Genomic DNA, 26,723 nt, shown 5'->3' with positions numbered 1-26,723 from the left:
CAATAACTTCCCTGTCGGATATCCTTGACACTAATTTGGCAAAAGAGTGACAATCAGAACACATTCTCAGATTTTTCACCACACGAATTGGCACTCCTTGCCCTGTACCTATAAGCCCAAAAGCGTTGGCCACTTTCTCACTGTGTCAACAGAGCAAGTACTCTTTCTCCTTCTCATCAACATCAAGCAGGATATTGTCCAAATCAGGAATGTGGCCAGCATCTCTGAGTCTGCTGTTTATTTCTTGCACCATCAACGCAATGTGGCTCTTCTCTGTGTGTGTATCAGTATCACCACCGAAGGTAAACTCATGAATCACTACATTAACTTCAACGGAACTGCATCCAGTACCTTCTGAATCCCTTCCTCTTTCAGTTGTAGCCTCACTTTTGCAACATCTGCCCATTTCCCAGCTGATGCATATATGCTTGAGAGAAGCACATGAATACCAGTCCTCTGAGTAGTCAATTTAGATACCTTCTGAATCCCTTCCTCTTTCAGTTGTAGCCTCACTTTTGCAACATCTGCCCATTTCCCAGCTGATGCATATATGTTTGAGAGAAGCACATGAATACCAGTCCTCTGAGTAGTCAATTTTGATACCTGTTCAGCTGTATATGCTGCCATTTCGACGTTTTTGTGGGTTCGACAAGCAGCCAAGAGAGTGCCCCAAATGACATCATTAGGTTCCATTGGCATGCTCTTTACCAGATCAACAGCTTCTTCCAAGCCCCCTGATCGGCCAAGTAGATCAACCATGCAACTGTAATGAACAATATGAGGGGAAATGCCATGGACTGATTGCACTGACATGAAAATGTTCGCCCTTGTTCCAAAAGACCAACATGGCTGCATGCTGTTAGTACTGCCACAAAGACTACTTCATCTGGTTTCACCCCTTGCTTATGCATGTTATCGAAAATCTCTAGAGCTCGCTCCCCATTTCCTTGCATGGCCATTGCTCCAATGGCTGCTGTCCAAGCAGAAACATCTCTTCTTGCCATGTTATCAAACACCTTCATTGCACTCTGAGGGTCGCCACATCTAGCAAACATGTCAACTAAAGCTGTCCCGAGCCGCATGTCACAGTTAAGTTTATCTTTTTCGATATAAGCATGAGTCCACTTTGCAAGATCAATAGCTCCTAGATATCCGCAGGCAGATGCAACCTCCACCATCGTCACCGTATCTCCTTTTATTCCCTCAGTCTGCATCACCAGGAAAAGTTCAATTGCTTCCTAAAACCTGCTCTCTTGGACCAGAGCACCAATCATAGTGTTCCAAGAGACAAGATCACTTTTTCGCATCTCATTGAACATTTTCCAAACTGACTTCACATCACCACTTCTTATGAAACCAGAAATCAAGGAGTTCCGTGATAGTACAGTCTTATTCGACATATTGTCAAAAATTATGCAGGCCATCTCTTGTTGGCTGCACTTCATGTACATGTCAATCATGGCATTGCAAATCGTATCCCAACCTTCTAGTCCATTCCTTAGAACATAACCATGGGAACACTTTCCAGAGAGAGAATCACTTAGTTGTGCAAAAGCTGATATGGCACATAACCTTGTCGGGTCTTAAGCCCTGTTGTAGCATATCACCCATGACCGAAACTGCTTCATTAGCAAGTCCCTGGCGCACAGAATTTGACAAAATTGTATTGTAAAGAACCAAGTTTTTATCCACACATTCATCAAAAACCGCTTTGCAGCATCAGTAGCTCCACTTTTCATATGCATATCAACAAGTGAATTCAACATAAGCATATTACTCTTCAATCCAGACTCCCCAATCGAAGCATAAGCCTCTCACTCTACGCTACATGCTTCAACTTTGCGTAAGCAGAAATGACACACACCATAGTCACCGAATTGGGTTTAATCCCGGCAGCCATCATCTCGAAAAACAAGAAAAAAGCCTCCTTTGGCATATCCCTCCAACCATAACCGCAAATCAGACTAGTCCACAACACAGTATTTCTCTCAAGCATTTCATCAAACACCTTCCAGGCATAATCCAAGTCCCCACATTCTGCATAGAAATGAATCAAACAATTCCCAATAAACACATCTTCCTCCAAACCCATCTTCACAAGCAACCCTTGGAGCTGAACCCCTTCACAAAAAGCCACAATCTTTGAGCACCCGCTCAATGCATACAGAGAATGTGGTTCTTTATCAGGATTCACACTTCAGAATGTTGGGGTGTAACAAGATCCAACAAACTTTTCCTACGTTAGCTGCAACAAGATCTTACAGTAACTTATCTGAAGGCACACCATCAACCATCACTTCAAAAGTGTAATCTTGCTACCTCCCTAGTCCCTTCAACACTCAAATAACTAGGTATGTAGCAGAAGTTGCAACATGACTGAAAGCATCACAAATTAATTTTTCTTAAGGCACACCATCAACCATCTCTCCAAAAGTAAAATCTTGCTATCTCCCTAGTCCCGTCTGCTCAAATAACCAGGCATGTAGCAGAAGTTGCAATATGGTTGAAAGCAATCAAAAAGCAAATGGCAACCTAGACTCCACATCAAAAAGGCTATTGGTTGCAAACTCTAGAACTAAAAGATTAATAGAATCTTTGACAAAAAGAAAAGAAAAAAAATCAATAGAATCATACCATCTGCGTAGGTCATCATTGTCAATATGGAAGTCAAAGTAGCGATAGGTGCCCTGTTCATATTCATCCCTGGAAACTTTTGGCTCCCTGTTTCGTTGAAACCAAGTGTTATATTTCCTGTGGTATGCCCAATGTTGATTCTTCAACTCTTTGGCAGCCATATATTGCTGACAAGTGTTCTGCAGAAAACAATAGACTTAAGAACCAGTTCAGAGTTCATATGATTGCATTATAGGGGTTTAGGCACCATGTTCCCCATTGTATTCGGAAGTTTAATAATCAAGGCTTGAGGGCAGTTAATGAAGTGATATGACGTACGTGCTGATAGTAAAATGCAAAGAATACAGTGTCTTGGCCATGCGGTTCAAGACCCAACCTTTACAGAAGGTAGGATTATTAACTATAGGTAGAAGGCAAGAGGAGTTATTGCGGGGAGCCTCTGTATGTAGAAGGCAAGAGGGAGTTGGGAAGAACAAGCAAGAAGAAAAAGAAAAAGAAAAAGAAAAAGGAGAACTATGAAAGATAACTGGGCCCATACTGGTGTTTAGCTTCTCGGTCGTTCAGCGTCTTGGGGCTGTGGAAGTTTGTAATAAGCAACCTAAAGCATCTTCAAATAATTATGATAAGGCTTACCACCAATTGATCCAAGGCTACCAGAACGTTGGTTGGACTGCAAAGGACGCCCAAAGTTTGAACAGTAAAAGATATCTGGGTCGATCCACGGGACTAAAAAAAAAAGGACTGGAGGAGCAACAAAAATCAAGCAGAAAATATCATCCATTTTACTACAAATAATAAAGCAGGAGTCCATGATGGACACCACAATCATCTAACACAAATATGTTTCTTGCACTAGATAAAAGTGATGGTTCAATACAAATAAAACTGACTTGACACAAGAGACTATGATATAATAGAAATGAAAAATCTAGGACTCTAAGAATTGACACTGATTTGCCAAAACAGAAAAGCAATGCAAGGACTGAGAGAGATAAAGCAGGAGTCCATGATGGACACCACAATCATCTAACACAAATATGTTTCTTGCACTAGATAAAAGTGATGGTTCAATACAAATAAAACTGACTTGACACAAGAGACTATGATATAATAGAAATGAAAAATCTAGGACTCTAAGAATTGACACTGATTTGCCAAAACAGAAAAGCAATGCAAGGACTGAGAGAGCATGGAGTAGTCGGTAAAGATATTTGGAGTAGTCGGTAAAGATATTTGGAGTAGCACGGTGGAAGATCAGGAATTTCTTGAAGCCTCTTGCAACAGTGCTAGTCCAGTTTCCACAAGTTGACAAATTTGCCAACGTAGGTAGGAAGAATAACAAAATTGCTTCCTGATAGATCAACTTCAGTTGATGTTGACAAGCATACAGGTGAACCCCACAACTTTTCATTTTAAAAGCCGTTGGCCAGTAAAATTGAATCTGACATCTGTAAGGCAACAACCAACACACAGCCACCTTTGGCTTGTCTTTAACAGGTAATGGAATACACTGCAGCCATACATGAGCTGATGTTGTTATCTCTTCTTCTAAATTGATACAAATTTAACAATCTTACTGATAAACTTTGTTAGATGGCTTTCCAATGAACACATAATGAATGCCTGCAGCATGTTTCGATATATGATAGTAGAGACCTGCAAAGAATCGATGGTAGCAAGGAACTTAGATTCTACCCAAAACCCCCATTAGAATTTTCACAACAAAACATGAGCATCTAAATTCCGAACTCACCTTCAAAGTAAAAGAACATCAGGTTGGCACATATGACCAACTGCAGAAATCTCGAGCTATAGGGAGAACCGGGATGAACAAGCATCATAGAGACAGTAACTACGAAAGACATTCTACCAAGGTTATCTGAGCACAAAAGACAACAAAAGCAAAAATGCCATTGAGCCAAACAAGAGAAAACCCAATGGATAAGAACAGCTCTCAAAGAGACACAGTTCTATTAGCTCAAATCAAAAGTCAGCGCTTGATTGAGAAAGATTACAGGTGCATAAGTCATAAGTGTACCGTAGGCCATTTCCGAACTGCAGAAAGCCACAATTCATTCAATCTCTGCTTCAATCTTTCGAGAGCTGAAACCGAAGCCGGCGGCGTGGAGGAAGACGCGGCACGAGTGATTGAAGAAGACTGAGCACTGATGCTGTAAACCTCATCAGACTGGGAATCAGCAAGGAGAATGCCACGGTTAGCAGCTCGAGAACTGGTAACAGAAAAATCCAGAAACAGCCATGCATCAATCCATCCGTAAAGTCTCAAAATCAAGATATCAAAAAAATCAAATGGGCAGGGTTGAGAGTTAAAGGCAGAGCCGTCCGGTACACAATGAAAAGTGCACGCCTTGCTGGAGTTAAAGGCAGCCCATAGGGCCCTGCAACCTAAAAGAAAACAAGTATCAAACTACCAACTACAAAAAATGGCTTCAAATGTGAGAGATTTAGAAGCTGAATAACTAGTTGAACCTGAGTAATATGGCAGTACTCTTCTCCCAAGGTTTGCTGGCCCCGACCCTTTAGTCAAAATGTAATAGAGCATTTGCCCAAGAACAAACAAGAAGGCCAAGCCCAGGCTACGCACAAGCCCAAAACCTAACATCCTTTGATGGAAAAGATGTCGTCAGCATGACATCGCTGGCAAGCTTCCAGTTGAGACCGGAAACCATAAACCACATCAAAGATCAAGGATTTCCGTCAAGAGATACGAACATTCCTCTGGCCCTGGGATTAGAAATGGTTTAGGCCTTGCATCACACCATCACAAGCACCAGGAGATATTTTCTCTTTTATTGAACATTGATTAAGAAAACTACATCAACTGGGAAGAGAAGAGGATGATGAGCAAGGGAAATAGGCAAATAGCACATACCAGACTTCACTCTGTTTGACGCGGAAACCAGTTGGCCTGCAAACTGTCTCTTTTGCTGCTGTGATTGCGCGGGCGTGCCAGCACCGTGGGGTGCAGTCGTCGGGTAGTCCCTTGACCTGACTTCTGAATCAAACGATGTGGACGAGGAGAGCACCAACCTCGTCGCAAGATTCTTTTCTATGCCTTCCGGAAAAGGACTTTTTGCCTTACGGATAAGGGCTTTGGTTGTGGTCTCTTGCGTTCACTGAATCGATACTTAGTGTTGTAGACTAAGCAGAGCAATCACTGGGAAGTTGGGAGAAGCACGGATTTTGCTAAAGCGTGACTTTAGCTTCGCTGGGTTGTGAGGGCGTTACCCTTGCTTCGCTGGTAGTAACGGTGGCAGTTGCGCTAGCAGTCGGCTCTTGGGGAGACTAGGACTGAAAGTACGGTCGCCGGGTTGATCTGGTGATGCTGACAGTCGGCTCTTGGAGACACTAGGATTGGCGCGCGGTCACCAGGTTTCAACGAGGTTGAAGGTTTGCTCCGGGGAGGCTTTGTAATCGCTGGGATTGATTGATTTGAGAGAAGTCCTCTATTCGTCCTTGGAACCTGGTATATATACCTAAGGTTTCGACTGCTCCTAGCCATAGAAGGATTATTGATTGAAGTTTCCTATTCAATCTCCGCTACTCGACTCCAATAAGATTTCGTTTTCCTTATGGATCACGGAATGGGTGAAGCTGTAACCCAAACTCGAGTAGGCTTATTTTTGGGCCGCAGGTATCGGCCTACTGTGCTAAATCCACTAAAGAATCTTGCCAAAATTACTTTTGGGCTCAAACATTGCCCCCCAGGCCCTGATATCAGGCCCACGAAAATGTAACTGATTGAAGGGGACTAAAACGACACGTCTGGTGATCGAAACGATGTCATTAATGAAGGTTGCGTCTATTCGCTTGGCAAAACATCCTTTCGTCGCATCGTTTCCCTCACAAAATCTTTTATTTAAATACCGCAGCCACTCCAGACCTGTCACATCAGAAACCCTTCCAGTCTCCTAAACCCAGAAAATCTCTCGCTCCATACCCACTTTGAAGAAACCCAGCAATGGCTCCCCCAAAGAAGGTGATCATCGATCAGGAAGAAGAGCTTACTGATAACATCGCTCGCACTTAGGGAACCAACATCGGTGCCCGCTGCCGCATCCATACTTCCGTCCAGAGACCTCTGCTTCTCAGGCTTCCGAACCATCACGCCGGACTGGGTCCGGCACCGCAAGATTCCATTCCTGATGACGCTCTCGTCCTCTATAGCCTGCCCATCCGTCGACCCATTCAGGTCCTCCGGAGGACCCCTGCAGATTTCAGTAGTTGGGGTGCGCAGAATTATCAGGCAAAAATAGGGCATTGGCCATCCAAAATTAGCGCAGATGAGCTTTCCTGGTATCGTGAAGTAAGAGCACGAGATTTGGCTCGCTGGAACGTGGCAGGTATTACCCACACTATCGATTTATGCTTTCGCCTTCCTCGCGGTGGGAATCGCTCACCACTCGCTGCCTTCCTTTGCTTTTGGCATACTGCTACCAATACTTTTGATTTTCGATTTGGCCACATGAGTATAACATTGTTGGATATCCTCACCATTACTGGATTGCCCATCGATGGCGAGCCCTACCTGCATGGCCAATTCGACTCTGACACCTTCACATCAACCATGGACCAAACTGGTCGAGGTGCTCATAGCGGCTCCTATCCGCGGTGGCTGGCTTATTATCGTAAAGAGCGCAATGCGACTGGTGGCATTGCTTTTCTGGAGTATTGGCTCTGCAAGTTCATATTTTGTACTTCTTCCTGTAAGCCCACTGGCGCCTGCACTCTTCTGGCAACGGCCCTCTACAACGGTCGCCGCGTGGGGTTAGGACAACCAGTGTTGGGTGCCCTCTACCGTACTCTGTACCAGGCCACGATACATCCTTTTGAGACTAGCATTTCTGGCCCCTTTTGGATCCTTGATTTCTGGATTCAAACTTACTTTCCATTCTTTCGCCGCGACGACATTTCACTGCTACCACCGGCTGATGCCCTTCTTGGTCAATGGTTTTGTCGTGAGGCGAGGTACATATCCCCACCCTATTCTGAGTGTTTCTCATATTTGTACCTCCTGCACGAGATGCCCTACTGCGATCTAATACTTAATAGGAGATTCCTCGCTCCTCTTGAAAATGGGTTCCTTCCTGGGGCTCCTGATTATAGTGATCGCGCGCGCTTGGCTTTTCGCCGCGCGATCTCTTGTTCAGACATTAGGCTCGCTGCTGACGAACTTAGTTATGAGCTTTATGCTCCCAACCATTTTGCTCGCCAATTTGGTCTTATCCAACTGGTGCCATTTCCCCTCTATGATGTCTGGAATTACAATACCTCTTGGCGCAAAATTGGCCCCTGCAATGGACCTCCGCCAAAACAAAGCATGCTTGTACTGGTCGATCTCCCTGACTGGGTCAATAACATCGTCCCCGTGGATGGGACCGCCGAAGATTATGATCAATGGTGGAAGGAAGTATCTGTTAACTGCTGGAGGCAAAGGGATGACGAACTATTCGCGGCCATCTTCGAAGAATTGAGATATCCTTACGACGCTGATACTGAAGAACTTGCTCGCTTTCATGAAGATGAAGCAAGACCTCCACCAACCGAACCGGCTCCGCGACCCGCGCGAGCCCCGCGCTTGGTTCAGGCTGGAATTGTAATTCGCGAGCATCCTCCAGAGGTAATTGTCTTAACATGTTCGTTGTTTCCTTGATCATTTTTACCTCCAACTCTTTCCCCTAACTCGAAATTTATAGCAGGGACGCGCACCGCCTTCAAGCAATCGCGCCGTGGGTGTTTCTCCGGCAGCTGGTCCGGCCGCTAAACAGAAAGCAAAACTGACCAAGCCTGAGGTAGAGGACTCTTCCTCTGATGATGATGACCCTCAAACTGTAAGGATTCTCTTCTTAGAACGTATATTTTAGCAGCCTTCTCAAATTCTAATTTGACTTTGTTTAAATCCTGACAGATTGCTGCTGCTCTAGCACGCAAACGCAGTCGCGCTGAATTCCGGACTGATCCATGGCCAGAAGATGAACCAGTCGCCGATCGACTGGTAATACTCCTCTAACGTGAGCATTGATACTTTGTTTTGCTATGTATGGTTTTATAACATCTCCCCGCTTCAGGTTCGTCGTAAGGTTTCGAGGCAAGTTGGGGAAGGATCCTCCGCTGCTGGCGAGGGTGTGTCTGGCACACAAGCCCAAGAAACCAATGGTGACCCTCCCTCTACGATCAATGCTACAAACAACATGCAGTTGGTTGTAGTCCCAGCACAAGTCATAGATGACGGCTCGCCTGAGGTTGAAGAAAGGATGCCGTTCCTTCATACCTCCCGCGAGCAACCAATTCTCCTTCTGGAATCTACAGTGCCTGATTCAGGTCCAACCTCTTGTGAGACTGCCCCAGCACCAACAACAAATTTCCGCGAGCTACCAGCTGAAGAGGTACCTCTCTTAACAGAAAATGTTTTTCAATATTCTCTAGGATGATCGCGAACTTGACCTCGGAGGTCGCTCCCTCTGGAATAGGCTTCGCAACGAAAGCCTCTCTTTCTTCACTTCCCACTATATTGGAGACAGCGGTAGTGACAGGCTCACTGGCCTGATTAGTAGTGACACTTGTACCCTCAGTAACGGTCGGGTGATTCTCTCCCTGTTCAGCTGACATATCCGATGATTGGAGATGACGAGAAAATCTTTGAGTCACTTGTTCTTCAGAAAGACCACGACAGTCCGCGCGAGAATTCGGTCTGTAACTGGAGGTCTTATGCTTAGGGCAATTAGCGTAAACCTTCTGGTAAGGATTTTCGCTTGACTTCCCAATGGCTACGTTCACGAAGAGACACTATGCCAGTCCCACCGGGCCTGCCAAAATGTTTGACGCGGAAACCAGTTGGCCTGCAAACTGTCTCTTTTGCTGCTGTGATTGCGCGGGCGTGCCAGCACCGTGGGGTGCAGTCGTCGGGGTAGTCCCTTGACCTGACTTCTGAATCAAACGATGTGGACGAGGAGAGCACCAACCTCTTCACAAGGTTCTTTTCTATGCCTTCCGAAAAAAGACTTCTTGCCTTACGGATAAGGGTTTTGGTTGTGGTCTCTTGCGTTCACCGAATCGATACTTAGTGTTGTAGACTAAGCAGAGCAATCACTGGGAAGTTGGGAGAAGCACGGGTTTTGCTAAAGCGTGACTTTAGCTTCGCTGGGTTGCGAGGGCGTTACCCTTGCTTCGCTGGTAGTAACGGTGGCAGTTGCGCTAGCAGTCGGCTCCTGGGGAGACTAGGACTAAAAGTACGGTCGCCGGGTTGATTTGGTGACGCTGACAGTCGGCTCTTGGAGAGACTAGGACTGGCGCGCGGTCACCGGGTTTCAATGAGGTTGAAGGTTTGCTCCGGGGAGGCTTTGTAATCACTGGGATTGATTGATTTGAGAGAGGTCCTCTATTCGTCCTTGGAACCTGGTATATATACCTAGGGTTTCGACTGCTCCTTGCCATAGAAGGATTATTGATTGAAGTTTCCTATTCAATCTCCACTACCCGACTCCAATAAGGTTTCGTTTTCCTTATGGATCACGGAATGGGTGAAGCTGTAACCCAAACCCGAGTAGGCTTATTTTTGGGCCGTAGGTTTCGGCCCGCTGTGCTAAATCCACTAAAGGATCTTGCCAAAATTACTTTTGGGCTCAAACACACTCTTCATTCCAGACTTCCCAATGTAATTATGTAAGTACACACCCTCTCACTCAAAGCAACATCCTTCAACTTTGCGCAAGCAGAAATGACACACACCATAGTCGCCGAATTAAGTTTAATCCTGGTAGCCACCATCTTAAAAAACAAAGAAACAGCCGCCTTTGGCATATTCCTCTTACCATAACCATAAATCAAACTAGTTCCCTCAAGCATTGGATCAAACAGCTTCCGGCCACAATCCAAGTCCCCACGTTCTGCATACAAGTGAATCAAAGAATTCCCAATAAACAATACACCCTTTGTTTCTTCTTCTTCTTCATCATCTGCAAGGAACAAGTTACTATCTCATTTATTTTTAACATGATACTATTGTAGATAGCACCAACACATAATATCTACATTACGGAAGGGAATGTAGGAAAAGTAAAGAACATTTGAAAGTCAAGAAATGAGGATTGGGCGCCCTCCAGCTTACCTAAACACCTCTTGAATGCTAGAGGTTCTAGTTGGAACACTTGGCTTTCGTCTATTGGATGCTATTGCACATTATGTTTGCTTTGCTCTCTGAGAAGTCCACAGTGAATTACTGTATTACACCCCACATCCGATTTACCCATTTTACTGTGTTACATGAATTACTGTATGTTTTACCATTCGCGGTTATAGTTTTACCTTTTAGGGGGGGCTAGAAGTTGACTTTTTGTTCGGGTCAGAATTTGAGAAATTTTTCTTCATGAAAGTTGTAGGCGGCGTTAAACCGAGTCCTTGGACATATGGTACACTTAAATCTGAGTTCGTATGCGAAAGTTATGAGTGATTTAAGAAAGTTACTGTTTATAGTAGAAATTGTATAAATATTGAAAATTTACTGTGGTAGGTTTCCAAATCCAGAAACCTATCTTTCTCTCTCCTCTCCCCTTTTCCTCTTGGGGCAGTTCCTTCTCCCCTTCGATTTGCCGCCGTCCGGCCATCAACCGGTGGACAGCCGGCCACCACGAGGTCGCCTCTTCCCCCTTTCCACGTTGGTGCCCTTGGATTTTGGCAATTTGGCCGGAAAACCTCAAATCGAAGCAAGGAAGTCTACGGGGCCAATTTGAGCTTTTCCGGCGATTCTGCCGTTTCCGGCCATTTCCGACCACCAAATTGGGTCAGTTGAGGCGCCCTGAGCCGGTGATCATTTTCCCTAAGGCCATTCACTTCAATTTGCAGTGTGGAGGTCGAATCGACGATTGCAAATTCTAGGGTTCAGAGGTTTTTCTGGGTTTTCTTCACTGGCCAATTTCGAGTGCTTTGAGGTAAAATTGGAATGTGTTGTAGTTGAGAAAATTGTTGGGTCTGTTGTGATGTTGCTGTTGCCAAAATTTGGTGGCCATCGGAGGTGGTGGTCGCCGGCGCGTGGGGCCCACGCGCCGCCACTGTGGGTGGCGCATAGAGCTGAGTTTTAATTACTGTTTAGGTCCAATAAATCCTATAATGGTTGTAGAATTTTTATACATGAAGTTTGGTGGAAATTGGAGGAGTTACGAATTGATTATAAATTTTCGATTATCGATTTACGTGAATTCGATCGCCGAATTTCTTTCGAATTCACTTTAGAATTTATATATCGATGAATGAATATTATTAGAGAATTACGGATGGATTTCTATGTGAATCGAGGAGTTGGATTTTGAAGGGGGACGTTTTGAATTTCAATTTCTAATTATCATAAAGTTAAATTTCCGTCCTGTAAATATATTTTTACGAGTGTTATTCGTACAGGACGAGAGGAGTCTTCATACGAGGAAAATACCGAGTGACGTCAGGATTGACCGCATACTGTGAGTGGACTTTTATTTTCAAAGAATGATGCATGCATTTATTTGTTTGTTTCCGAAATAATAATTTGTTTATCTTTTTACTTTTTCGAGCATATGGTTATTTTCGGATATTATTTTTGTTATGCCCGGATTCAGAATTTATGATCTATGTTGTTTTCAACGAAGTATTTTTTCAAGGTATTCTCCAAAGAGTAATGCTAGGTGAACCACCTTTTGGGGAACCACCTAGAGCCCACCTTAGGTGGCAGCTTATGTGGCGTATCCATATCATCAAGCATAATTTCTGATTTTTATATTTTTATTTTTTTCTTAATTACGAAAATTTCTTTTTCTTTTTTTTTTTCTTCCTTGATTTTAGTTTTAAACCCTATTTTTTTTCCTTTGTGATATTGGGCAACGTCTTCATCTGTCAACGTTGTTTTCTCCTCAACTCCTCTCACCCCTCCTTCACCCTCTCACCTCCTCTTTAATTGATCAACATCTTCTCAATTTGATTTCGGTTTCCTCGCAAGCATCGTCAAGAAAAGCTCTGCCTAAACGTGGTTAGTTTTTTTTTTTTTTTCCCTGAGTATGAAACCCGAATAGCATAGCATGTTTGGAATTAGGATTTAGGGGGAAGTGGATTTGATCAACACATTCTCAGTCTGATTTTAGTTTCCTCACAAGCATTGTTAATAGAGCCTTTGCCCATTCTAATCGTGGTTAGTTTGCCTTTTTTTTTTTCTCTCTTTTTTCTTTTTTAGTGAAATCACGAATAAAATTTGTGTGTGGGGGGGGGGGGGGGGGGGGAGGGGGAGAAGGGGGCGGGGGGAGTGGATTTGATTTATGCTTCTATGTTATGAGTATGAAATCCACTTGATTAAACTATGCTTCAATGTTCCACTTGATTTACTTGATTTGGTTCTGACAATTAAGAGAAAGAGAGAGTTACGTATGATTTGGCCTACATATAGGCCAGTGAGGTAGTGCCTCTTTGAATTCTTAATACACACGCACATAACTTTGACATCATGGATTAATATATTTCTTCAATCAATAAAGGTTTTCCTTCGCTACTTTTCTATCAGATTCAACAACAATCAAGGAGACAATAACATCGCACAATAGTTAAAGCTCCCAGACCTTGTTTTGGAGCTTACAACATACAGCCATAAAATATCACAACTGGACAACCTAGAAACATAATGCAATTTCAACTAGCCATATTCAATCTTACATAGATTTGCTTTTCATGTCAATCTTTAACAAGATTATAATATGTTACTTCTGGTTTCTTGTTGCTGAATGTTATATAGATTAAAGCTATATGTCAAGAAGCCGGAATGCACGCAGTTCATAAGAACCGATATGTCATACTCCCAAAGGACTTTTGAAAAGTGTTATTAGAAGCCTCAAGCCTGATATTGACTTTAAATTCTACAAATTAATGATCGGGTGCTGGAAGTTCATATGACATAGACGCTAAGGTTCTGAAGGGGCCTTGTTAAATCTTATAGTTGCCTATATGGCTTCTTTGCCATTACAGCTCACTGGAAGGCGTTTCTAACTTAATGTCATGTTTGTCTTGAGCTGTCAAATGAAACGATACTGTTGTTTATTGTGATATCGCAATTCTTCTAGCTTGTAACCTGATATTCTTTTTCGTTCTAAGCATGTGTCAAATTTATAAGAATACTTTCATGTTAACTAGAAGACCGTCAAAATTACAAATTATTAGAGGATTATTCCTTCAGCAAAGTAGAATGGAATTTAATGGAGCGCTAAGCAAAACATTAAACAAAATGTTGAAATAATTGCATTAGGTACATTAAACAAAATGTTGAAATAATTGACCTGCTTGTATTGAATGATTGTTTTCTATTAAAATGTGACATAAAAATCCTTCAACTGAAATATGGGTTACACACGAAAATGCCCAAAAAAAAAAAATCACAGTCCTAGTAAGTTGAAATCAAGTCACTGGTCACCATTTGCACTCGAACTGGATTACATAATTTACCTGCATCACATCAATTTTATAGTATCAAAAAAAATGTACAAAAAATAACTTAATACACAAAGTTCGAATACATACCTTCAATCATTTTTTTCATTAAATTGTTTCCAACAATCTTTTGGACGGTATACGAACTCTTTTTGGATTAACATCACTTTGTGAGGGTGATAAAACCTTTAAAATGCAAGCACACAATGTATTAGAAGAATCTCTAGGCTCAGAATTATGATCCTACATAACACAATAGAAAAAGTCACTTTACCTTCAATCCTTCTCCTTTATGATTAGGCTTTTTATTGGATGAAACATTATTTCTTCTAATAGAAAAAGTCATTATGAATTTTCCTTGCTTATTCATTATCGACTCGAGAATATTTTGGCGTGTGGGACACGTCGTCGATTTATTATTATTTCTCGCTTATTTATTTTGGAATTGAGAGTACTTTTGGCGTGCGGGGTCACGTCGTTTGAATACATTTATTTATCTCATGAGAAATGTGGGGAAGCCTTATGGATTTACTGGTTTTTGAATGTTTTTCCTCACCATACTCGGGTATTTCTGTTAGTGTCTCCTCCTCACTTACTTTGTGTTTGTGAGTGGCAGTCGAGGATTCTCCTCCTCACCTGAGTGGTAGTCGAGGTTATTAGTTCTCCTCCTCACACAATCTATGTGTGGGTGGCAGTCGAGGGTAGAGCCTAAGGGCTCCTATACCCTTATGGTGAAATCTCTTCCCCATATTATTTATTTACTTATTTTAGCCAGCGGGGCTGGATTATTTTTCTTTCTTACACTCTTTTGAAGTTAAGGAAATAAATGGTTCGAAACCTTGAATGCATCGGAAATTTATCTTTCAAAAATAAATTGTGGGAAAGTATAAATTCTTTCTTTCTTTTCTTTATGCTATAATTATTTGACTTTTTGTCCACTCACGCTAAAGTTTTTAAATACTTTCCCCCTGGGCCCTTTGGTTTCAAATGCCCAGTTTACAATATTACTGCTCGGCGTCTTGGAGTGAGCCATAGTGACCGCATCCGCTTCCGTCATCACATCCCGTAGGTTACCTGTTGAACCTACTGCACTCTATGTTAATTTATGTTCCTAGAATTGCTCTGATTACTATGGGAATTGTGACCCAAACTTGTATTAAATATTTTATTTTGGGGCTTTTGACCTATCTCGGACAATTGTTGTATCTGGATATTGGAGTGTTGTTAGATTTTAAATGTTGGGAAAGTTTGGTGTTTGCCTTTCGTTTTTGAGATGGTTTGGATTATGGGAGCAGGGTGGCTCCAGGAGTATGTGGTTGGATTATTAGAAATGAAATTTGTTTTCCACAGGTTTTGAGTTGTCCACTTTTTGGGGAGGTTATGCCACAATTTTGGTAAACCTTCTTTAAAAGTGGGTCCCGCATAACTACCTCGAATTTCAGGGTGAAATTTGGGGCTGGATCCTGTCAAATGCCATGGTAGCTGAAACCAGTTAAAGCCAGAGACTATTCCATGGAAGCGACTCGGTGACCTAGCGTAGCTAGACTGCTATCTATATAAGTTGCCCCAGCACATTACTACCTTGTTCCCTAGCTCTATATAGATATCAGAGAAAATCTCAGTTGAGGTTCTACAGTTTCAATGGTTGAGATATAAATAGATCGAGGTTAAACTACGCTACAAATTAAACATCTTCTTCTACATTCACCATGTCTTTGTTATAAATTACAATTCAGAATGTCAGTCCATTGTGGAAAGATGAACCGTTTTGAATGCCATCGACTCTGTAATTCCTACTAGTGAAATTTAGCTCGACTCTGTAATTGCCTTCATTGCAATAGTTAAAGGAATATACTGCAGCAACACATCTGTTGCTTAAAAACATTATGAAACATATGAGGCAAAAAGAGACTGATGTATAAATCTGAATCACAATGTAGCAGTAGATGACTAGTTTCGATTTAAGGCCATCTGATCAAGGAATTGGCTTGGGAAAAAAAAACACCATGTGATAACGCTAAAAGGAAACGCGCAATTTAACCCTAAAAATATCATTAGTAGTATAAGCAAGTAGGGATCGTTCTAGCCGGGGATTGAGGGTACACCTGTAATTGCAAAAATAAATAAATAATTAAAATAAATACAAAGGATAAATTTACAAAAAGAACAAAGAATAAAAATATATACAAGTAAACATAAAGAGGGGGTTTTAGAATTATAAATTTGAAAATTAAAATAAATAAAATAAAGAAAATATAAAAACACATGTACAAGAAGGAAACGTAAGAAACAAAGATCAAAACCAATTCCATGTAATCAGATTTGATTTAAACCCTATAATTGTTCTTCCAAGTCATAAGAAAGAAGTTGATCATGTGAAACATTCGAAGCAAATGATTTCCCATATTTTACTTTCCTTTACTAATTAACCTAAGTGAAAGCACCTAGATCAATCATATTAAACATGCAATCAAAGTCTAGAAAGCTAGCTAATCAAAACATGTTCAACGCAAGAAGCATAGAGAAAGGTTATCAACTTAAGTGCACAACCTAGTATGAATAAGTTCACCTATTTGCAATCCTCTTCAATTGAATTCGACCTTTGTCCAAAGCCTTTACTACTTGTGATTTAGGTTCACAAAACTATTAGGTGAATCATTTGCCTAAATCTAGCACCAATTACATGCAAATCCTATAAGTGTCGACCCAAATAAGATAAACATATAAAAGTTTTCTGTAAAGCAAATTCAATCGAACAAACTCACATAAGCAACTTAGAATCACAATCATAGAATTTGAAAACTTTATTTAAACATAGAAATTGGGCTTAAACTTTGCCCTAAACGTTATTGTTAACTAGAAACAAGTTCATACGAAATCAAACAAGGAAACCAAAAAGGTTACAAGGAAAAGGAACGAATTACACCGTGAGTGGAGATAGAGATGGAGAGCTTGATGGTTGGATCTTGAATCTTGGAAGCAAGCCTTCAAGGTAGATGATGGAGGATATGATCTTCACGGCTCCTTCTTCTTCTTCCTCTCCTTACTTGAAAACGCAGAACTTTGCAACTAGAGAATCGAGAGAATTTTTCTAAATGAAGAGGTGTTGTGGTGTTGTGTGGTGCGTTTAAACGTCTAGCATAGGGGGGTTTATATAGGGGAACGGCCAAGCTTTGCCACACAGCTTCGACCAATCACGTAGCGCCACGTCAGCTCTGTTGTGTCATCCAACCAATCAAAAAGCTCCAAAATCAATCCTTAATATATTGTTGCTGATTTTCCCATGATTATTTCTGATTTTTCTCTTAATTTTTGGCCAAATATCTAGGCATGAACCTAGACAATGTATCTGGATGCATTTTGGACCTTTCCTCCCTTAAATCTCTCCATGGCTTTATCCTTAACATTCTCCCCTTGATTTTCTCCTGATTTTCACATTAAAATTGCAGATTTTATTCTCTAATTTCAGCCAACATATCTTGAGGGAATTAAGGAACGAATCTAGACTTGTTTTGAGCCTTATCTTGTTGCACAATCCCTTGAAACTCTCCCTTGATTTTCTCAACGTAATCTCCTTGATTTCCCATGCAAAAATCAGATTTAATCTCCCATAATATCTTCAAGCCATGTGATCTCCTAATGCCTTCAGGTTTCCTAGCCTCATCAGGATTCCTGCGTTGACTGGGATTCCTAGTCGGACCAGGAAAACTCCATTTCTTCATTTCAGCTCATTTCTGCATCCCTTGTGCCTTTAAGCTCATTTCTTCTCCATTTATTCAATGTACCTAGAAAATAGAAACTAAATTAAAAATGATTAAGTAAAGGAAATAACTAAGCAAAATATGGAGAAATAACTATTAAAACATCGCATTAAAATGCTCCTATCACCATGATATCCAGATTTTCTTAGCAAATTGAGCAAAGTGATACCACAAAGAGATGATGTTAGACTCAGTTTAATGTGCAGATAGATGATCATTTCTAGAACTCAATTTAAATTTAAATGAGCTAACTTTTAAAGATTTACTGTTTATATGACTAGTAGAATGCTAATCTAGCTAATTCAGAAACTTGTTTAGTACACACTACAGAATGGGAGAGGTATGCACTTGGATAAGTCCAAAGCATACTGTTGAATGGCTTGTGTTTGATCACAATAAATTTGTTCACCATGAGGTGATATACTTGTCCCAGTAAAGCTCAAAATAGGCACTGTAACAGCAAATTTTGCGATGTAATCCATACGTGTAGATGCTGGCTCACCACCAAAGTCTAAGTGCACGACATATATAGCATTCTTCTTAGCATTTGCAAGTAAAAGAAGGCCAGCTTGTGACAATGCTATGACTTGATTAAAGAATGCATCCTCAACTCAAGGTTGAGCAGAGCTCTTTAACTCTAAGGCCTGGGTAGATTTCCATGACTCAGCATCATTGGGAAGCAGCCATTCACTCGCCAAGGACCAAATCTTCATTCCCGATTAAGTGGGCCTTGTAGAATGGATTCGTGCAATTACACTTCAATACACTAGGAAATGCGTACGTAGCCATCATCATTAGGCAACAGAATCACAGACAAAACCTTATGATACAATGTAAACAAATCAATGATCACTCACCACTGTTATAAGCATGATGTGATCTAGGCCTGTTGGGAGCCGTCACAAATGTAGACGAATAAACAGGAAAGCCATCATAGCATCTCAGTACTAAAAGTGGTTGTGACTTGCGATCTTCCCATATCTTTATCTGTATCAGGATATGACCAAATGTATGAGTCACAAAACTTATATCAATCAAGAATATTGGGAAAAATGTTAATGCATATGTGTCTTATGTGTCTTTCTGTATAAATAAAATATATGTGCCATAACATGCTCATGTATTAGAAGTTGGAACCCATTGCCAAACAAAATTAAAATTAAATAAAACAGGCACCCTAGTTGTCCCATAAATGATGTATTACCTTCGAAGAAGTTAAAATGCAGTATGGTGCAGGAATTGATTTTACAAACCCAAATTTTGTAGAAACACAACACATTTACCCAAAAAAGTGTCAATTGGCAGAACTTGGCCACAAGAAATTAGGAAGAAAAGTTTCACATGTATAGGAAAATCTTACTCAAACCTATACTGAATCCATACAACTCACAAACCAAACAGTCAATTAGGAATCAAAAACAAGTTGATTACCTACATAACCTTGTTAAGAAACAATATTTGTATTGTTCATAAAGAAGATGGCCTCTTGAATGAATTTGAAATTGCATGAACTACTATTCCATCCCTAATAGCATCGTACTATGTACAAAGGTCAGGAAAACTGCCAATCTCCTTACAATGTGGTACAGCTTACACTCTTACAATCTCTTTCAGCACTATTTCTACACTTTTCCCTTTTACTTCAGCAAAATAAAGTTCATCTGCCATATCTAGTTATTGTGTTGTACCATATAAAAGGGCTTTGAAGGACAAGAACACTATGTTATCCTAATTCATACAAAATTCCCTGAAGCATAGAGTTGAAGCAGGAATAGCCAACAGATTTTTTTTGTAACCAAAACATTATTTTAATTCACCAAAAGAAGAGGGAAAAAAAAAATCTATAAAGATGTAGCAGGGCAAGCTGGAGCCAAAGTGTTCCCACCAACCCTGATGAAAATGCACTTTAAGTTTCACTACTTATTCCACTAAAAGGAAATATGTAATAAGGTCAGCAAAATGGTGATTATACTTACAGTTCCATCCATAGAAGCAGAAACCAGCCGGTTGGTCATCCATTGGCACATTGATAAATCTGTCACCTCTCCATTATGTTTACCAACAAATTGGACCCCATCAATAAGTTTTTCAACAGGACACTTAATAGGATCCTCAGCAGAAGGGACTTCACCCTTTGAAACTTTAGTAGTAACAATTTGTAGAAACGCTTCCCAACCCGAACAACCAAAACCTCCTGCGAGTATACAAGCAAAAGATAGATCAATCAACCACTTCAAGATCAACGTACAGACAATGATCATGGACATCAAAAGCATTAAGCTATAACTCTTTGATTGAAAATAGCATTAACAGAATCATTTACTTGTTTATGACAGTGCCGCCAAACTCGTGGATGAACATCTTCCCCCTCACCAACTATTTGAATGGCCATAACAATCTTTCCTGTGATTTGTGGCGTACCTTCTTCATCTGGACCTTCAGAAATTTTGCACACAAAAAGCCGTCCTTCTACACTCACACTGCAGAAAATAATGTCAGATAATGCAAAAACAAACCAGAGGAAGAAAAGTATTGAGCATGAAAAAAAAAGAGCTACCTAGCCAAAAGGTGAACATGCATCCTCGGCAAAGAAAGCCATGTTTGTGACCCTCTGACAGAACAAGCTATCGCTTAGGCCAACAAGATATAATAATCATCGGCAAGTAATCCAACTTCACAAAAACCACTCTATTAGGAGCATACACGAGATAAAGCAAAAGCCTACAATGTTTTGCAGCCAACAGTAAAGTGCATTATAACTTTTTATTAAGAAACTAATCAAAGCATCAGCACCTACATAGCTATGATTGAGTCAAATTACATTAGTGATCATCACACTGCATCTTGCTAGTCCAAACAGAGTGCATATACATAGAATATTCCATTTACCTGTGTATGAGCTTGAAACAACGAACTCAATGCAGTGTGTGTATTCAAAACCCGAATATTCCCCTGCTTCAATCCATAGCATATATATGTGACTTATTCACCACAATTTAGTGGCCCAACACAAGCTGAGGATCCGAAACGTACTTAATTATAGGGGTAACTTCTAGCCGCGGCTGAAAATCCCGGGGCAACCAAACACCCACATCGTAAACCACACTATCCCCAATCAAATGCCTGCCTTTCGGTAGCTTACTGCTCGACATTCGTATCAGCATACCACTGTCACAATATCAATTCCATCCTTAGAAACAATAAAAACCAATTCCATTTTCCTCAAGAAGGTCAGCACACACCTGCTGCATCACCTTGAAGCAAGATTCTTAGCCAAAGCCAGGCTAGAACTTCTGATAACAAAAAATTGTTGAATATGAGTTTGGCAAATTATAGGCAATACTTGTTTATGAAATTCCAAGTTGTAATCTACAGAGGAAAATTTAATGTACTTGTGGCATGCACATATACTAGGAAGATTTTTCTTAGAGTGATGCATTTCATATTCCATGTGCTTAATCCATGGACCATGAGGACAATGCAACATCATGCCTTTTGAACATGAGATGTTTCGATAAAATTATAGACAATAACATATGGGCGCTTGAGGCCAGAATTACTAGGAAAAGAGCATAGGCAAGATACAACTAGAGGAGAATAGCATATACCTTTGCCTCTAGCTCATTTGCAGTTATCTCAAATTCAGGAGATCAGCAATCACCATGTAGCCAACTTGGCCAGAGTCTGTAACCTTTCCAAGTGCAACATCTATAGTCCCCACTGCAAACGCAATAAACAAACAAACTGCATGATATCAATCACCTAGCAACAGAGTAACAAAATGAAAGTAAAGAAAAGGAACCAGAAGTTGGCTTGAAAGAATCTCCATGATCATATGCTTCTGCATTTTATCATATCATGTGCTAGCATCACTGCATTCTTAAAGATTCACAGAGTTTCGTTCATTGTTTCATAAATGTCTGAGTTCTAGCTAGGAGATTGTAAGTTTATTCACATAATTAAAGTCTGATACAGGGAGTAATTCATATCAAGGGTTTGGAGCATGCATATTCCAGAAAAGAAAGGAAAAAAAAAGATAGAGAGAGATAGATGGAGAGCCATTTTGTTCTCTTCTGAATGATTTAATCACATAGTTTAAGGATGAATTTAATTTTATTTCTCTCTTTCCTTGTATTAGCTATTTCAGAGTATTAAAATCAATGTCAGTGCTTCATGTGCATAATGTACCATGTAGTGCTTATAGTGAGTAACTTGACTGGGCCATTTGTTCAATTCTGGAATAACAGTTGCAAGTCAAAATAGGCCATAGTTAATTGTACATGATGCACATGGTTACAAAGTTTGAAATTCTAATGCAGTAACAAACAACATAGATCTGCGGTAAAAGAAAAAGATGAATATATGAACTTACAGATTGATGAGTAAATAGCAGATGAAGACAGCCTCAAAACAGGGTCATACCCAAATATGAGAAATGTTGAAATCTTTCTAAATAGGAGGTGGGATTTCAAACCTCTGTGTCTCAAATAAATGATATTATTGTCTAAACTCTGAAGTGGATGCTTCAGAGTTCAAAGAGAACCACTGGTCTTGATCACCTTTAACTGCGCCACGATGTTTTGTTGGTTCTGAAGACAGAGAAAGCCTTAACAACTCAGTTGGTTCCTCTGCTTGGTGTTGAAGCTGCGGACTAATTGAGTGATGGACCATTGATGCTTGCCCCCCGGCGGCAGTGCGTTGTCGTTTCAGAGTTTCGGAAGACAAAGAAAGCCATGACGACGGAGTTGGCTCTTCAATTGTTGGCGACGCCGCTTCTCCAGTAATTCACAACCACTTATGTTTAGGCCAGCGTATGGGGGAAGCTCCGGAATTGGCTCCAGGAGAAATCGATGCTCCTGTTGCTCTTGTTGATGGTGATAATCTTCATTCGCAGACGAAAGCCATGAATGCCAGTAACGCCAGCCACTGTCAGGGATCATGGGGATTGGGGAGCTGCGGAGAAATGGGATTTGGGAAATAGCCATTTCATGAGAAGAATGGACCATTGATGCTTGCCCCCCGGCGGCAGTGAGTTGTCGTTTCGGAGGATTCACCGGTGTTGGGGATGGTTCTTCCGTAGTGCGGTGTTGTTTCGGAGTTTCGGAAGACAAAGAAAGCCATGACGACGGAGTTGGCTCTATCACAGCTCCACGATTTGTCAATGACGAGAATCTATGCTCCAGTGATTCACAACCTCTTATGCGTAGTAAACGGTTTGGTGGAAGCTCCGGAATTCCTCGGAGTCTCTTGCAATCCCGCAAGTCAAGGTCACGCAACTTGACAAATTTGGTGAAGCAAGCAGGAAGACTAACAAAATTGTTTCTTGACAGATTAAGCCACTGTAATGTTTCCCAGCAATCAAGAGTCATCAGGAAATCACAATCTGATAATAAACTGCATCCTGCGATACTGAACACACCTAGCTTGGGAAGTGATAGTGAGCAACTATCGACATTCAAAATTTTGGTATTTGTTGGAAATCTGACAAGTTTTGAGCATTCACCAAGATCAAGAAACCATAAATTTTGCAACCCATAAATGCTGCACGGTAGAGTTCTGAGATTTTTGCAATCAGTAAGATCCAAATATTCAAGCCCAATGAGATTTTCAATTGACTCATCCAATTCTCTTATGTCACTGCCTTTAAGAGTGAGTAGTCTCAAGGAATCCATTTTTACTGGAATTTTTAGAAATGTAGCCAGTTTTGAGCATCCTCTCGCATAAAGAGTCTTTAGATTGTGCAACCCATAAATGCTGCATGGTAGAGTTGTGAGATTTTTGCAATCAGTAAGATGCAACCTTTCAAGCCCAATGAGATTTTCAATTGACTCATCCAATTCTCTTATGTCACTGTCTTCAAGAGAGAGTCGTCTCAAGGAATCCATCTTTACTGGAATTTTTGGAAATGTAGCCAGTTTTGAGCATCCACTCGCATCAAGAGTCTCAAGGTTATGAAGGAATCGAATTGAATCAGGAACCTCAACTAAATTGGTACACCCAAATAGATCCAACTCTTTCAAGTTAGGGATTCTACTCAAGTCTGGGAGTTCCTTTAGGGATGTACAACCATCTAAATTCAACTTTTTCAAGTTAGGGATTCCACTCAAGTCTTGGAGTTCTGTTAGGGATCTACAGCCACTTAAATTCAACTCTTCCAAGTTCGGGATTCCACTTAAGGCTGGGAGTTCTGTTAGGGATTCACAGCCCTCTAAATTCATACATGTTAGCCTTGAAAAATTCTGTATGACAAAAGAAAAAGGAAAAGATCAACCAAGTGAATGCAGTAATTTACAACACAGTTATCTTTTACTTATTTTTAATTAAAGAAGTCTTGAAATAAAATGAATTATTAGATTATAGTACCTTATGTCCCTCCCATAGTCGTGTGATTCCGCGACTCCAAGAAATATCGAGATTTACAAGTTTCTTTGCATGAAAATTGGATGGAAAACATTGCAACGGACAATGTGGCCAATCAAGCCACCTCAACTGGTTGGAGAGATAATCAATATCTCCATAAAAGGATTCATATTTCATCATCCTCTTCATAGAAATATATCTAAGATTCTTCATCTTTGAGAAGGTTTTAGCATTCAAAGATATCATAGATAATCCCCACGAGACCTGAATGCCTACAACTTTCTTTGTTCCCTACAGTAAAAGAGAGCAAGTTTATTAACCAAGCAACATTCATAGTTGTAATTTCTATTTAGACCAAACAAAGAAACAAAACAACATAGAAATTTCGATTGGAAGCACAGCTATCTTCAAGATTTAAATAAGAAATTATCTTCAATATAAAATGATTTCCATATTGATAAACACAAAACATCATTAATATACTTACTGTATTATTTGTTAGAACGTCGTCGACATCTTCTTCACTCCACACTCTGCTGCGTTTCCCGGGTTCATTAGGTGACTTTTTATACACTATGTCTTTACCCATTTCTTCTATCAAGTCATGCATCCAAATCCAACCACCCATCAAAGCCTCATTGTCAATCCTTATTAAGGCCTTTTCTTGGAGTTGTGCAATACCATTCACTGATTTGAGGTCGTAGCAAGCTTCTAGTATTGGTTTCACATCGTGTACAAGCTTCCCTTTAAAGAAACAAGCGATATCAAGAAAATATCCTTGTAAATCTACTCCCAGAGCATCATAACTTATTTTAAGAATGTTTCTTATCTCGCTGTATGGATCTTCTCCTTTACAACTATCTAATGTAGCTTCCCACTCCTCTCTGCTTCTACCAAATAGATGAGAGCCTAAAACTATCAACTCTAAGGGAAGGCCTTGGGCATAGTGTACCGCACATCGTGCAAGTTCCAGATGATCGCTTAGAGGTCCATTTTCTCTGAATGCATTCAGGCTAAACAACTTCAAAGCTTGATCATCATCTAACATTTTGACCTCGTATACTTCATCAACTTGATGAGCAGTTAGACAATGTTTATCTCTTGTTGTTATGAGAATTCTACTGCCAGGCCCAAAACAATCATGGAAAGGAACTAATTTCTGTAATTGGCTAGAATCACTCACGTCATCAAGGATTAAGAGAACTTTTTTATGTCGCATCCTTGTCTTTATAAAATTGACTCCTTGATCAACACTACTCACCTTTAAAGTTGAGTCTAAAAAATTCGACAAAAGCGTCTCTTGAAGTTGGGCTAGGCCATTTGATCTAACATCTGCCAAGAAACAGCTACTTTGAAACTTATGGCAAATTGAATTAAACACATCTTTGGCAATTGTGGTCTTTCCTATTCCTCCAGACCCCCATATGCCTACCATGCGAACAATATTTTCCTCGGCATGTAAAAGTCTGATGACATCTTGTCTACAAGACGCTAATCCAATTGGATGTTCAGCAACATCCAAGTAACATGAAGGGTTTATCACTTGGGCGAACAACTCCTCAACAATGTCGTCGATGACTTTGGTCTCGTACCTATTAATTTAAAAGCATATATACGAAATCAAATACTTCAATAATATATCTAATAGGCTAGCTAATTAACTACCTAGAGGAGGGGTTAAAGACATACTCGCCATCCTTCAAAGGCCATCCAGACAAATCTGCTGCTTCCTTGAGAGCTGTCTTCCATTTGTCCATGCTATCCTCGTATCTGCAACCAAGCGTAGCAAATGCGTCACCGAAGGCGCCTCTTTGGTGTCGTACATCTGAGGGAGCCACTTTGTAGAAAACCGGTCTGACCTCTTGTCTTTTTGATTTTCTGCATTCAAGTATCTTGACCAGTTCATTCAAACACCACGTTGAGGAAGCATAGTTTTGAGAGAAGACGACGATTGAAACTCTGGACTCCTCAATTGCTTTGAGGAGCTCTTGTGATACGTCTTCTCCTCTTCTAAGCTTATCAGCATCTCTGAAGGTCTCAATTCCCTTCCGACACAAAGCGTTGTACAAATGATCCGTAAAATTAAAGCACGTATCCTCGCCTCGAAAACTCAGGAAGACCTCGTATGTGTAATGATTTTGGTGATTAGTAGAAGAAAGAGGGAGAGAAGAAGATGAAGAACTGGCTGCTGCTTCATTGATCAGAAAAGCCATATTTTGCTTGCTTGCTTCTGTATTGTAGATACGAGATCTCAACTCTCAAGTAGATAGTTTCTCGGTGGCTGCTGCAATGTGAACGGTGAATGTGAGGTTGAAAATGATTAAATCAAAACCTCTATGAACCTTGTTCTTTCTTTGAAGTTTCTCTTTTACTGTACACTCACGAGGCGCACTTGCCAAGGAGTTTCTCCTTTCACTTTTTCTTTTTAGACTTCGACGAAAATTTCGTGGAAGACTCTTTGTTTCTTTTTCTTTTTTCAGAGGCGATAACTTTGACGACTTGAAAATCATT

General features: G+C 40.7%; 1 protein-coding gene and 1 pseudogene across 13 annotated transcripts; both read right to left on the bottom strand.

Annotated features, from left to right (window-relative positions):
• Nucleotides 1-3: 3 nt before the first annotated feature.
• Nucleotides 4-7,224, bottom strand: LOC133711919 (pentatricopeptide repeat-containing protein At3g22690-like; annotated as a pseudogene).
• LOC133710625 (disease resistance protein RUN1-like) lies at nt 3,392-26,700 on the bottom strand. 13 transcript variants are annotated; one of them, XM_062136750.1, is made up of 13 exons: nt 25,902-26,700; nt 24,700-25,804; nt 24,216-24,503; nt 22,225-24,091; nt 21,461-21,572; nt 20,886-21,145; nt 20,742-20,804; nt 20,410-20,573; nt 20,176-20,332; nt 19,829-20,046; nt 4,650-5,040; nt 4,388-4,513; nt 3,392-4,290 (listed from the first exon to the last, which is right to left on the bottom strand). In XM_062136750.1, exons 1-4 carry the CDS (start codon nt 26,423-26,425, stop codon nt 22,559-22,561), a joined length of 3,450 nt encoding a protein of 1,149 aa, XP_061992734.1. In that variant the 5' UTR covers nt 26,426-26,700; the 3' UTR covers nt 3,392-4,290; nt 4,388-4,513; nt 4,650-5,040; nt 19,829-20,046; nt 20,176-20,332; nt 20,410-20,573; nt 20,742-20,804; nt 20,886-21,145; nt 21,461-21,572; nt 22,225-22,558. The 13 variants fall into 13 exon arrangements, with proteins under 13 accessions (XP_061992734.1, XP_061992733.1, XP_061992736.1 ...); XM_062136749.1 differs by having other exon boundaries at nt 20,410-20,524; XM_062136752.1 differs by having other exon boundaries at nt 20,410-20,463.
• Nucleotides 26,701-26,723: the final 23 nt, after the last annotated feature.

This window comes from Rosa rugosa, chromosome 5 (assembly GCF_958449725.1).
Source record: "Rosa rugosa chromosome 5, drRosRugo1.1, whole genome shotgun sequence".
Taxonomy (NCBI): domain Eukaryota; kingdom Viridiplantae; phylum Streptophyta; class Magnoliopsida; order Rosales; family Rosaceae; genus Rosa; species Rosa rugosa.
Note: the sequence above shows the minus strand (reverse complement) of the source record. Positions and strands in the feature narration are given on the sequence as shown.

Bases quoted from the DNA above. Each gene is read 5' to 3' on its own strand.
- LOC133710625 (XM_062136746.1), bottom strand. From the start codon at position 26,425: ATGGCTTTTCTGATCAATGAAGCAGCAGCCAGTTCTTCATCTTCTTCT. The intron at 25,805-25,901 runs GTATGTCTTTAA...TTAAATTAATAG, and splicing joins TGGCCTTTGAAGGATGGCGA to GTACGAGACCAAAGTCATCG. The intron at 24,504-24,699 runs GTAAGTATATTA...CTTTTACTGTAG, and splicing joins ACGTTCTAACAAATAATACA to GGAACAAAGAAAGTTGTAGG.